This window comes from Morus notabilis, unplaced genomic scaffold (assembly GCF_000414095.1).
Source record: "Morus notabilis unplaced genomic scaffold, ASM41409v2 Scaffold387, whole genome shotgun sequence".
NCBI classification, from domain to species: domain Eukaryota; kingdom Viridiplantae; phylum Streptophyta; class Magnoliopsida; order Rosales; family Moraceae; genus Morus; species Morus notabilis.
This window is the reverse complement of record NW_010359578.1, coordinates 85,791-99,505: the sequence shown is the minus strand read 5'-3', so window position 1 is coordinate 99,505 and position 13,715 is coordinate 85,791. Positions and strand designations below refer to the sequence as shown.

General features: G+C 35.7%; 2 protein-coding genes across 2 annotated transcripts in view; both read left to right on the top strand.

Annotated features, from left to right (window-relative positions):
* Positions 1-676: 676 nt before the first annotated feature.
* LOC21391298 (ultraviolet-B receptor UVR8) lies at positions 677-7,946 on the top strand. Its single transcript, XM_024163412.1, has 12 exons — positions 677-867; positions 1,902-2,088; positions 2,413-2,559; positions 3,122-3,203; positions 3,879-4,034; positions 5,033-5,206; positions 5,447-5,518; positions 6,379-6,450; positions 6,646-6,764; positions 7,134-7,219; positions 7,315-7,367; positions 7,617-7,946. Exons 1-12 carry the CDS (start codon positions 777-779, stop codon positions 7,701-7,703), a joined length of 1,326 nt encoding a protein of 441 aa, XP_024019180.1. The 5' UTR covers positions 677-776; the 3' UTR covers positions 7,704-7,946.
* A 1,951-nt stretch (positions 7,947-9,897) lies between these two features.
* The window catches only part of LOC21391297 (auxilin-related protein 2), a 7,982-nt gene continuing 4,164 nt past the window's right edge, over positions 9,898-13,715 (top strand). Inside the window, exons 1-2 of the mRNA XM_024163410.1 lie at positions 9,898-10,550; positions 12,574-13,686. Coding sequence (XP_024019178.1) covers positions 9,976-10,550; positions 12,574-13,686 — 1,688 coding nt within the window. The 5' untranslated portion in view covers positions 9,898-9,975. The remainder of the gene's footprint in view (positions 10,551-12,573; positions 13,687-13,715) is intronic.

The window sequence follows — 13,715 nt, the reverse complement described above, 5'->3', positions numbered from 1 at the left end:
AGTATAAAAAACCCATTAAAGTCTCTCTCTCTTTCTCTCAAATGAAAACAAAAAATGAAAAGTCATTTTTCATTTCTCTATCATTTTACACTAAATTAAAAAGTTATTTTCATTTCTATTTTTAATTTTTATTGCGCCAAACGCCGTTTTAAAAACGTTTTCATTTTATTTTCTTAAAAAACGTAAAAAAAAAAAAAAAATTAATTATAAACACGGCTAACAATTCAAATCATTATAATTTAAACCTTCGTACTAAACGAGCTCAAATTTTGATGGAACTAACAAGTTAGTTCGATTAGTCGACTAGTTAAATCACAACAAGCTTTTAAATTTTGAAGAGTAAAGTGTCAACCAACAATGATAAGTAATAACTACCACCTAATTTACCCTCCCGTGGTATTTCCCAAAGCCTTATCTACTTTTTTCCTTTCCGTACTGAAAATAGTAAAAAGCACGTTGCCTTTTTGCGTTTTAGTTTGCAATTTAACATAAACACATGCTAATATGGAGGGAAGTAAAAGTCTAACATATATTAATTTATGTGTTTGTCGTTTTTGGTGAAGAGTAGTCAAATAAATACATGTGTATGCATCTGCATCACTATAAATAGGGGAGGGCCCACGCTGCGCTTAACATTATGGAATTTTATCACATTTCTTCTAGACTCGCAGAGAAACAGAGAGAGAGAGACAGAATCCCTCTCCTCTGTGAGTGAATATCCTCTCTCTCTCTCTCTCCTCTTTCTCTCTCTAGATTCGTTTCGGAGCTTTCCTCCAATGGCGGACGAGGGGGCGAGCGAAGTCACTGGTCCGATTCGTCGTGTTCTCCTCATCTCCGCCGGCGCTAGTCACTCCGTCGCTCTTCTCTGTAAGTTCCCTCCATTTTCGGTTCCTGTTGTTTCTCTCTCTAAGGTTTTGTTGTTTGGATGCCGAGAAAATTGAGGTGATTCGCGGTGTCTTTTGCTTGTCGTACGGTATCGTTTGTTAGGTTTCTTTGAGAAATGGAAATTGTTTACCGTTTCAGAGCTTTTCACTTGCGTGAGAAAATCGAATACTGTGTTTTTGTGCTTTAATTGTAACTAAATGTAGTTGATCATGTAAGTTTTATCGACATTGCTTTCAGTTCCTTGTTCTTGGGGTCGAATCTGAAGATTGTGTTGGCTTTATCTTCTGTCCATAAACTTGCTGATCAAAGAATATGCTCAGAGTAACTGCTTTTTGTTGTCATTATCAACTTCAATGTCCGCTTTTGTTTAAAGAATCTTTAACTTTTGAATTTTGGCTATATATGTCGTAAAAGGAAATGACTGCATAGCATGTATGTACTTTGTTAAATACTTTTAAATTAATTTCTTATTTCTTTCCTGTTTTTTGAAAAAAGCTGATGTCTAACCGATGAATATGGAGAATAGTACAAAAAAGAAACATAAATGATAATTGAAAAAACGACAAAGAAGAGGCAGTTCCTCTGATGATAAATAATCATTTACCAGCTTGACTTTCTCCGCCTTCAGTCTGGAAATAAATAATTAGACCGATTGTCGTGTAACATTTTTAATTGATTGAGTGGAGTTTTTAATTTGAGTTAAAAAATTTTTATTATAATAAAAAAATTAAATGTAATTATTTTTAAAATTTTTTATTATAATAAAATTTAAATTTTAAATTCGAATCGTCTAAATGCATTGTCAGTTTAGTTTTGGTATTTTGTTACTTGCTTCTGCGAGAGGTGTATTTTGTGAGCCGTTCTATGTATAAATAGATGGTATGGTACTCTGTCTTATTAAAGAGTAATGTTTATTCTCCTTCTACTGTTTCCCTGTATTATGGTATATTTTGCTTCCTATCTAAATGAAAAAAAACGAAGGTCAGATGAATAATTACCTCCTTCATCATTTGCAGCTGGAAATGTTGTTTGCTCTTGGGGAAGAGGAGAGGATGGACAGCTAGGCCACGGAGATGCTGAAGATCGACTTTCTCCTACACAGTTGAGTGCATTGGATGGTCATGAGATAGTGTCTGTTACTTGTGGAGCTGATCATACAACTGCTTATTCTGAGACGCAAGCGGAGGTTTACAGCTGGGGATGGTCTGTACTTTTCCTCAGATATGCTCTTGTGAACTGTCGTTGTGATTTTTTTTTTTCTTTCTCAGTAGTCTCGACTCTTTTAATTATTATAATCTCACATCAGTACGTTCTCTTAATTTCGAATCCCAATTTGGTTAAGAAGTAATTGGTAAGAAGTCAACTAAAATTCCCTACTTATTTTGCCTTCACGAAAGAAAGTAGTCATTTGCTGAGTTTATAGCAGTGTTTGTATCAAAATTAAGAGAAAAAACCAATGTTGCTATGGATAGGCCGCGTCTTCTTTCCGCTTAAGCTTATATTAATCCTACATGATACTGATTACAGGGGTGACTTTGGGAGGTTGGGTCACGGGAATTCTAGTGATTTGTTCACACCGCAGCCAATTAAAGCATTGCATGGTGTAAGGATAAAGCAAATTGCTTGTGGCGACAGCCACTGTTTGGCAGTCACTATGGAAGGGGAAGTGCAAAGGTTATCACTTTTTCCTATGTTTCTCTCTCTCTCTCTCTCCGCCCCTGCCTTTTCTTGTCAACATTTGAAATGTAACCTGTTCTTTTGTTCCTTCTTTGCAACATTAAATAATCAGTAGAAGAAGCACAATTTGGAAATAAACGCCACAGAAACTGAGTGTAATAAAATTCTCTGAAGTTAATGGCACTATGTAAAGTGTAATTTTTTTTTTTTTTTTTTTTGGGTGTGTTTTTCTTTGTTTTTTGTTTTGTTTTTTAAATCTTCATGTGTATAATAGTCAATACTACAAGAAATGAGTTGACAACATTAACACAAGGAACTGAATTTTTGCCTTGAATGTGATATTTGAGTTCCCATTCTAGGTAGTTAATGCATGCCTGCTAGATTGTATAAATTCAGCTAAGTTCTCTAGGATGTAGAATTTTTGTTCTGCTCCCTTTTTCACTAAAATTAGAGGTTTAGTTTCTAGTTTACTGTGTTGTTGATTCTTGATTCTATATGAATGAATATCGCTTTTGTTTTTTCTTCAATGAATTTGACCTTTTCTTTTCTTTCATTGAAGTTGGGGTCGGAACCAAAATGGTCAACTTGGTCTTGGCACCTCGGAGGATTCTCTTGTGCCGCAAAAAATTCAAGCGTTTGAGGTACTTTAGTTAACAATTACAAGCATACATAAATGATTACACCCTTTACACTGCTATCACTATATGAAAGTAGAATATGTTTTTCATCTGTTTATGACTGCGCACATGTTTGGACATGCATATGTGTTTGTAGGGAATAAAATAAGCAGGTGATTGTTTTTTGCCCCTCGTATTTTTTGAAGAGATATGACGACGTCATATAATTACACCAGTTAGTTTGTTTTCGCTTATATACTTTTGGTGCAGCAGTTTGAATGGTTTAGTCTAATTTAATATCTTTTAATCTTTCTCCTATCCTCAAAGAGTGTTTCAAAGTGGTTAGTAAAATATATAAATTCACTAGTATGTCAGTATTTTTTTTCCCTTTCGTGTGCAACGAAATTTGTCATGGTGAGATAATGGATAACAGGATCATATGTTATGGATTCATTCTATTTTTGTTCTCAATGTACTTGTCTATGGTACAGAAACCACTGAAGGTTTTCTAAAAACCATACACTCCTTGCAAAAATTAAAGAGAGAGAAAAAAAGATGATTCAAATGAATAGAAAGTCTGTCAAGCTTTCCAGATTGTTATATTGAAAATTAGAATATTATGGTTTCAAATAATTTGCAGTCAACATATGAATATTTTGTCTAATTGATTTGAGAACTTTAAATTTATTGTTTATATAGGGAATTTCAATCAAAATGGTCGCTGCTGGTGCTGAACATACTGCAGCTATTACAGAAGACGGGGCACTCTACGGATGGGGATGGGGGCAATATGGAAACTTGGGCTTAGGGGACAGAAATGACCGTTTGGTTCCTGAGAAAGTTTCAACTGTTGATGTATGTCTAAAATCTGGTATTGTTTGTTCCTTTTATGTGAATAGCAATTTTTGACAGTTTAACCTTTTGGTTTCTTGTATTCATATGTGAATTGAATATGTATTACAAGCCATTTGGAAATTGGTATGCAATGATACTAGATTAATGTGTTGTTATTAGGTCAATTATCTTACAGTGGGATTTATTGTATTTCTAATTTTCTTTTTCTCAGGCGTCCTAGTTGAGTTTGGACTGCCTACCTGTGAATAGGATTTGGTATTGTTGATTGTGGTTAGCCTTTTTCTATTTTTAATGAATTATTTCATATTATCATGAGCAAAAAGAGTTATGTCTTATTATTGGTATTGATTCTTCCCGACTCAAATATCCTTTCTCTTAATCTCTCTCATTCCTATTTCCCTTCTCTTTGTTTTGCATCAATATGAAGAGTGAACCAGATCATGGGTTCCAGTCTACTGGGAAAGTAGACTGGGAGATCTGGGGATCATAAGTCAAAGCTCTGTAACTTGTAATTGGCTCTCCCCACCCCAGTATTAAGCCAAGATTCCTGAGTACACAGCTGATGTGGGACTTGGTGTATGGAGTTTCGTTTGCACTTGCTTTGAAGTTGGACTGTTAGATGTTGTTTAAGAGTGTATCATGTGTCCTTTTGGTTCTTAGTTCTATTTAGCAAGGAAAGATTGCTCTTTCCTTTGCAGTTGTCTCTTTTATACGAGTATATTTTCATTTATTTCAACATCTTTGACGTCTCTTATATAGTGTTCAACCCCCATAATGCATGTTTGAAGGCAGTCTACGTAATTTACTTGTCCCCTAAACTGTATTAGACTGAATTCTGCTCTCCGAGTGTTGTTTCTCCTGTTAGAAGCAATTATCACATGACAATAATTGTCTGTGTTACATGGTTTTGATTCTTGAATTAATGTGCTTCTTGCTTCGATTGTTTGATTAGTTTTTTCCCTTCTTCTAAATCTACTTTTGTTCATCAAAAACTTAAGGCTGAGAAGATGGTTATGGTTGCTTGTGGATGGCGGCATACCATATCTGTTTCCTCATCTGGTGCTTTATATACCTACGGATGGAGCAAATATGGTCAACTGGGTCATGGAGATTTTGAGGATCACCTTTCTCCTCACAAGCTAGAAGCCTTGAGTGGCAGTGTTGTTTCTCAGGTGAAATCTTTGTCCTTTCATTGCATTATGATGGTTTCGTGAATTTGGATATTATTTCAAACACTTAGCTTATTATAACTTAGATATTGTCTTTCATGTGATACATTAGTTGGTAAAGTATGTTTAACTAATAATGCGAAACATTTAGGATTTCGCAATATTTTTGTTTTATACAAGAAGAGATTTCATTTAGTCTTCTAACATTCGTGACTGAGCTTCTCTTGGTTTGAATCTCTTCAGATATCAGGCGGTTGGAGACATACAATGGCACTAACGTCTGATGGAAAACTATATGGCTGGGGTTGGAACAAGGTACAAATTGATATTTCCTTTTTTGTTCGTCCTTAACGTATATTACATTATGGAATCATCAAAAGTGATCTGGTTCATCTTTCGGTGAAACATGAATCAACAAATTTTACTTCGGATGATAAACAACTAGTACTAGATTATTGATAAGCCATTACTCAGCCAAGTGTACATTAGGAAGAGCAAAGGCTTAGGAATGGGCAGGGCTTGATCGTGGGAGAGTTGTTTTTAGCCTTAAGTGGGAACTCGTAGTATTAGTAGTATACTTACTGTGATAGCTGGCAGAGGGAGGGGAAATGAGGTGGAATGTATAAAAGGAGAGGGAAGAGGAGTGGAAAGGTTACGGGAGAAATAATCAGGAAGTAGATAAGACTTGGAATCATTCCAAGCAAGGGGAGGAAGCAGACCCTCGAAGATCTGCGTATCGTTGTATAGATTCTATCGACTAATAAAGTTCCTACGTTGATTCTTTCTAGATTCTTTCGATTCTTGAATTCACTCATACATTGATCTTGTTCCAAACACCAAAGGCCTTATCAATTATCTCCCACATCGTGTCCTCGTTTGTCTCCTAAAGGTCCAAGCACAGGATAACACATACTGACATGCTTTCCTTTTTATTATATATATTTAATTTATCATTTTATTGGTGATAGAAACTTATAGGGAGTATTTTTTTTTTTCCTTTTTCTTTTCTTCCTTTCTTTCTTTCTTTCTTTCTTCTTCTTCTTCTTTTTTCTTTTTTGGATGAAACTTCTGTTTTTTTTAGTGTGATTTCTTTCTGCTTCATCTTGTGGGCTCACTATTGGTCGATATAATTCAACTATTGATGGTTGCATACTTTTTTACTTTGTTATGTGCAGTTTGGGCAGGTTGGAGTTGGTGATAATATAGACCATTGTGCACCTGTGCAAGTTAAATTTCCCCATGAGCAGGCATTTTCTCCTAACTGTAGCTCCCCAAAATGGTTTACTTACATTAGTATTCAGTCCATACAGATTATTCCTCTTTGGCTCTATCTCTGAAGTTGAATATATGTTGTAATTATTACATCTTACCCTTTTCCATCTTTCTTTCTTTATTTTTTGTTTATTTTTTCTTAAATCTTTAAATTTATGGGTCTTTGGCAGAAAGTAATAAAGATCTCTTGTGGATGGAGACACACGCTAGCTGTTACTGAAATACCAAATGTCTTTTCATGGGGAAGAGGCACAAATGGACAGCTTGGGCATGGTGAATCTGTTGATCGGTAATAGCATTTACTTCTTTTTAATATCGGAATGTGTCTACTTCTGGGTATTATTTTATGTATTTTATGCAGTATTTTTCTCATCCCACCTGATTGTCCACGTTTCTCTGAGTCTTTTTTGGGACATAAACATATACATATGCTAATGACCCAAATATTAACAATAATAACAAAAATCCAACAAAAGCAAGCTTCAAGACAAACCAACATTACAAAACAACCCTGCCAAAAAGAATTCCTATCCTGATGTAGTGATATTGTTAACTCGAATAGATACGTGATTTGTCCAGTGTTTTGTGGAACTTGAAAGCGGAGTCTTCGTATATCTTGTTCTCATTTCTTAAGCTGAGATGTTTCTTTCAATTAAAGGAATACTCCAAAGATGATAGAGGCCCTGAGTGTCGATGGATATAGTGGACAGCAAATAGAGTCATCAAAAGTTGATCCATCGCCAGGTGTTATATTCTCCTCGTAACCTCACTTTTTCTTTAATGCCAACTTATAAATTGATTTCTAAATATTATTTGCTCGTCTTTCTTCCCCCCTGCAGGGAAAACATGGGTCTCACCTTCTGAGAGATATGCAGTTGTTCCAAATGAAACTGTAAGTTTCTATTTTTCAAAAAATCTAGCAGATGGTTTGCAAAGGTTACTTCTTGTTCTTGCTATATAGGAATTTTGAATAGGTTACTTAACCGTGTGACAGTTTGTAACCATATTTCAGTTTGACGACTAAAAGATATGTTAAGAGTCAATCTGATGAAGATCAGAAGGAAAGAGGGGTTGAACAAAATTGTTATAGGTCTTTCAAGGTTCTAGTTACAAATGAATGACCATATATATGTCTCTGCAGGTCCAAGGGCAAACATCTGTTTCCAGCAGGGGCAACGGGAACGATGCAAACGTCCCCGAAAATGATGTCAAAAGGTTACGGCATTGAAGTAGGTAAAACGGAATTGGGAATTATATCTTCTTATGGCTATTTTACTTCCAGAGACGTCACATGTCAACCAGCCAATGCCATTGGCTCGGTCGGCATTCTCATCTAATTGTAAATTCATATTTATTGCAAAATAGCGTCTAGTCCTGTTGTTGTAGAGGGAGAATATCTAAACTTCTTTGCTACTTCTTGTTGTACTTTGTTATTATGGTCAAATTGCATTGAAACACTTGCAAAATGTAACCCTGCTTTGTTAAGGTTTCTATTTCTCACTTTTTAACTCCTCAATCAGTTGTTTCTTTAGTGAACGAGGATTACTGGTTAGAAAAATTCTTAGCGCACCGTCGGTGCTTAAGTAGGCCCTATTCGATTAGTGTGTGGTTTTTAGCACCACTGGCGCCCCTAGTATTGTTCTAGTGGTTAGCCACAGTTCTGGAACAAATTTCCCAGATATTCAGGATGAGTCTCGGTTTTTCAAGGGTGATGTGAGAGAAGCGGTGAATTGGTGTGGGATTTGTTTTAGCCAAAAGCCTAGATGATTGGGTTTTACTTTTACTTGATACTTTGAGCTTTTTGCTTGCTGTGGCATTGATCCTATCATGTGTGCTTCCAACAGAAATTTGACCCGATATCTAAAAGCATGTTTGTGTACCCTCTTTTTAAAGCAAAAGGGTGAAAAACAGTTGGGACAAGAATCCGAGATAAATGCTTTGTAACAGATAAGCTGTTGGAATCGCATTTTCCTTTTTTTTTTTTTTTTTTTTTACTATTAGTGGAAAATCGAAATGTGGAAAACAAATGTGAGGATTCTGTATCCTAAAAATTCATAAATGTCTCCACTAATTAGTATTATTCTAATAAAAATTTAAAAAATCTATCCTTTTATAAATATAATTTTCATAGTACTTATTTAAAAACAACGTATATCCCACCTAATTTTAATCTTAATTTGATTTATAAAATAATACAATCTTTTTGAATTATTAATGTTACATTTCCTTTTTAAAAATATTACGAGTCTATTTATCTTTATTTATTAATTGTCGTCTTCTTTTCTTTTTGTTTGTTTGTTTTTAAGCAAGGTCCCTATAACACAAAAACAACTAAAAATATAAAGGCTCAAGGACTGTCACATATTCACATTTGTACATTTATATATTTTAACATTAGACTTGGCTTCAAAAGGTTTTTTTTTTTTTTTTTTTTTTTTTCAATTGTAATCTCTATTAAAATTTTCAAAGAATTTAGTGGAGAAATTTTAGAGTTTATGCTTTAGCCAGAAATATTCTTTTAACAATTACTTTCTAATTGTAGTTAATGTAGGTGTATATTCTTTTTCTTAAATACAATATTCATTTATAATTAATTTGAGGTATAATAATAGATTTTAATGAATGATAAAATTATAATAAATATAAGTTGTGAATTGACGGGCTTATTAATGAATTTTTGGGGTGTGATTATATTTATATTATGAAAAAATTGGTTAAGGTTTAAAATTTTTTAAATAACATGATAGTTGAACACTATTTGATTCATCATCAGTTTATTCTTTTTTTTTACATTGAAATTTGAAAAAAAAAAATCTGATAGAATTAAAATTTGAGAACATGTTCATTATATGCCAATAAAATCAAGAACGCAATCGGTAAACTTCACAAAAAAAAAAAAAAAAGAAACGGCAATTGGTAAGATCTGGTGTTACTTTGCTGCCTTCCATGTCCTTGGGAAAAAAAAAAAGAAAGAAACAAATCGATTTTCGTTTTGGCAATTAATTTAATCTCCTCCAAAAATAGCAAGAAGACGAAGAGGTGACTTTCTTCTTTGCCTAGACAAATTCCATGAGTAGTTGATTTGAAGGCCCAAAGGAGAAAGGAAAAAAGAAATAAAAATAAAAAAAATAAAAAAAAAATAAAAGAATCCAACAAAACGAAAAGAAAAGAGAGGAGAGAGAAGAGAAGGGAAGAGAAAAAAAAAAAAAAATAGAACTCCAAAAACCAAAAAAAGGCCTCATCTCCTCCTTCTCTATCATTCTGATAATAATTTCTCTCTTTCTCTCCTATTTTCTCAGATCCCAAACACCCCTTTTATCTCTCCCTCTCTTAACCAATACTAATATAGACACACGCACACACACATAAATATATATATATATATATTTATTTCCTCTTTTCTTCCGGTCTTCAATTCTCTTTTTTTTTCCGAATTGGAAAAAAAATTAAAATTAAATTAGAATAAGGAAGGAAGAAGAAGAAGCTTTGAATCGGAAGCAATGAACGACTTCGAGGGGCTTTTGGCCTCCGATTTCGGGTTCAAACCCTCGAAATCGGTTCCAATGGCCACTTCTTCTTCTTCTTCTTCCACAAATCGCTCCAACTTCGATCTCGGATCCCGATCCGCTCGCGCCTCCTCCGATGATCGCGATTCGATCTTCTCCACCGCTCAGAGATCTCACGGTTTCGGCGGCGCCGGCACCAAATCGGCCGGCTCGGCCTACGATTTCGACGCCATGTTCGAGAAGCCGTCGAATTCGGAGCCTGTTTACGATAAGCCGGTCTACGACGACGACATTTTCAACGGCGTCGCCGGGCTCAGGAGCTCTTCCTCCTCCAAGGTCATGTACGACGACGTTTTCGCGACTGTGTCGTCTTCTTCGTCGCCTCCCAAAGGAGGAGGGACTGGTAGTGGCGGTAGTGCGTTGGACGACCTTCTTGGTGGGTTTGGTAAGTCGGAGCCGCCCCGATGGACGAGCGCCGGAGCGAAAAGGCCGGAGAAAGCTGAGAAGAGTGTGCCGGATTTCGCTGATTTATTACCTGGGTTTGGAGATACTAGTCCCCCTACCGAAAGGTATTAACTTTTTTTATTGCTCGAGTTTGGATCAATTGTATTACTGCCATGAGTTTAAATGAGAAAAATTTCGGTATTTATGGAATCTTTCAAATTTGAGGATATTTGGATCGGAGTACATTTAATATATTGAGAATTTCAGGAAGAGAAGTCTTTGATTTATGGATATTTTGTTCTCTATATCTAATATCATCTTTGCATTAACTTTAATTGTTGATTACTTGATTCATATTGTAGCTTTTTTTTTTTTGAACTTTTAGTTGGAATATTGGATGCCATTTCGTGTACTTGTGTGGAAGTGGAACATGCCATTTGGATGTCTTTGTCGGGCTGATGCATTTGTTTGGTGAAAGCTTAAACAAAAATTATCAAATTATGCATTGATTCTATATTTCATGATCATTGGATAAGTTCTTAGATTTGCAACCGTACAACAAAGATTTCGTTGGCTAAGATTTTAGGTGTTGAAGATTGGTTTTACAGAAGTAAATGCCATGTTTCTTTAATACAGGAGTTTGACTTGGATGGGGATTCTTATAAACTTATTTGATTTTATGTGGGAATGTACGGTTAATGAGGTTTTGAATTGACCATTGGTGTCATGACCGACCCATAGTATTTGCCGTCTTGAAAAATATGTTGAATTGCAGAAGATAGACCAGCGATCATGGCAGACTACTTGCACAAGTTTGATCGGGTTATGTTTGGAGTTCGTTCTCTCTCTCTCTCTCTCTCTCTCTATTGGGTTCTGTAGGATTGGGAGATGTGAATAATGGGTGCCATTCCTTGAGTTGTTCCTGTTCCTTTAACAGTAGATGGGAGCCTAATGTGCTAAATGATTCAAAGTAGAAGAAATATAGGTTTTATTGTTGACTTGTTATTTGAGAAGTGAGGAGTTACTCCTGCTGCTGTACATCGTATTTTTCCTCCTTGGGGATGGGATCAAGAGTTTCTCTCATATAGAATTCTATTTGGCTTTTGAATTCTGCTATCCAAGTGCCTTTCTTTGTTTAGACTCGATCCTGGACGACTTCAAACGTGGATAGGTTTCTTGTTTTCAAAGAAGTTGTCAATTGACTGTCAATGTGTTAGACTTTGAGGGTTTTGATCAGTCAACTTTTGATTTATTTTTTATTGGCCGTAGAAGCTTGGTCTCTCTGATGCTCTTCTTGGTTGGTATATACTGGCTTATATTGAGGATTTTCAGTGATCAAGAGTACAAGGAGGGTTCGTTATAATTCGTGTTTGTTTCCTCATTGTGTACGGGGAGGTGGGTGAAGAGACAGTAAGTGGGAGAGTTTTGAGGATTCTAAGATGTCTAGTTTTGTATTTTCTTTAGAAAAGTGAATCAGGACAAAGATGTAGAGAGAGAATGGGTATAATACAAGTGTAAGATGTTGATAGAATGCGAAGGAGCGGAGATTTTCTTTGAGATTGAGCTCAGTTTTAGGCTTTGATTTTGTGTCTTCTCTTGTGAACCTTCGGTTCTCCTTCGGCTGTTGTGTTTTTAAATATGTCAATCTAAGTTATCATAAATAGTTTTACATTTGAGATCACATCGATTTTTAAATATTGTAGAACATGGCGGAGGTTCTGGTCATATTCATAAAGTTTTCCTTTTTCCTTTCTTTCCAATTAATTATGTCTAGTCTACTATTTCTCCTTCTTTCTTTCTTTCTTTCTTTTTTTTTTTTTTTTTTTTTTTTTTTTTTTTTTTTTTTTTTGTCTTGCTCGGCTAAGTGGGATAGCTAAGCCATTAACTTTATGGCACTAAAAGAAAAAAAAACAAATAAGTCTCTCAGAAAAAAGGATTGAGGGATTCCAACCATTGATAGTTCATTATTTCGAACTATACCAGGTTTCAAGACTGGAGCTATGAACAACAAGATTTATCTTATAGATTCATTTGCATTGTAAATAACACTTTCTGTTTCTCTCGTCACATTGATTTTTGTGTAATTGTGTGCTTAATGTTCATTTATGTTATTATCTTGCTAATGCATGCTTTATTGCTTCTGTACAGGTCAGCTTCAGAAACCAATTGGCCCCCAGAAACTTCTGTTAATGCTACGAAAACAACATCCACAGTGATGGAAGATCCCTTTGTAGTAGCGGGACAATTTAGTGATCCACTGGAAGAAATTAGTAAGCTTTCTAACTCTGGAAGCATGAAAAGCAATTCTGTTGGCAATGGGAGAGTATTTGATGATATGGATCCTTTTGATGGTCTTGTAAGACCTGCCTCATCGTTTAACTCTGAGAGAGATAACAGGGGAAAGGAAACAAGTACTTTAAGAGAAGATTCAAGTACTAGTGGATCCAAAACTTTTCCTAGTAAAGAGGCGAATGAGAAGCCCTCTGTCAGAAGTCCAGATAGCCAAACACAGAAGAAGGTGCCCGTTGACAACGATTGGGATTCTCATCAAACATTGTTTGACATGCCTACTGCTTCAAACACTTCATATAAATCTACTGGACAAACTATGTCTCCCCCTTCTTATGCCAGTGCTAGTTCTAAGGACTTAAATACACAGGCAGATAGATCTCCAAGCTCAGAAGAGAACTTGGATTCATCTGAAGATATATGGCTCACTGTGTCGGAGATTCCTCTTTTTACGCAACCTACTAGTGCTCCACCACCTTCAAGACCACCTCCTCCAAGACCTGTATCGAAGGCAGGAATAAGCTCTGCTGCCTCTACAAATGCAAGAAGAAAGAATAATGAGTTTTCATCTTTCCCAAATTTATCTCAAAACTTTCAGGCACCTAACTCGGTTCCTGTAGCTGCCAGGAGTTCAGTTGTGTCTCCACTTGATCAGCTTGATGATTTTGCTAGGGGTGGGAGCCAAGACAATGTTGCTGAGCATCTAAATGGTATTTCTGGAGAAGAGTTAGAGATGAACTCAGTTGCTGCTGCTATGAAGGAGGCTATGGATAGAGCTGAGGCAAAATTTAGGCAGGCTAAGGAAGTGAGGGAGAGAGAGAGTACAAAGGCTGCTAAAAGTAAAGAAGGACAGCTAGAAAGAGATGAAAAAGCAACACAAGATGAGAGGGTACGAGAAAAGCAGGAGAGGTTGGAGCGTCAGCAGAGGGAAAGGGAAGAGGAAGAAATGGAACAACAGAGACTTGAGAAAGAGGGGGAAAGAGCGGGGGAAATTGAGAGGG

Bases quoted from the DNA above. Each gene is read 5' to 3' on its own strand.
- LOC21391298 (XM_024163412.1), top strand. From the start codon at position 777: ATGGCGGACGAGGGGGCGAGCGAAGTCACTGGTCCGATTCGTCGTGTT. The intron at 2,089-2,412 runs GTCTGTACTTTT...TACTGATTACAG, and splicing joins GAGGTTTACAGCTGGGGATG to GGGTGACTTTGGGAGGTTGG. The intron at 6,765-7,133 runs GTAATAGCATTT...TTTCAATTAAAG, and splicing joins CATGGTGAATCTGTTGATCG to GAATACTCCAAAGATGATAG.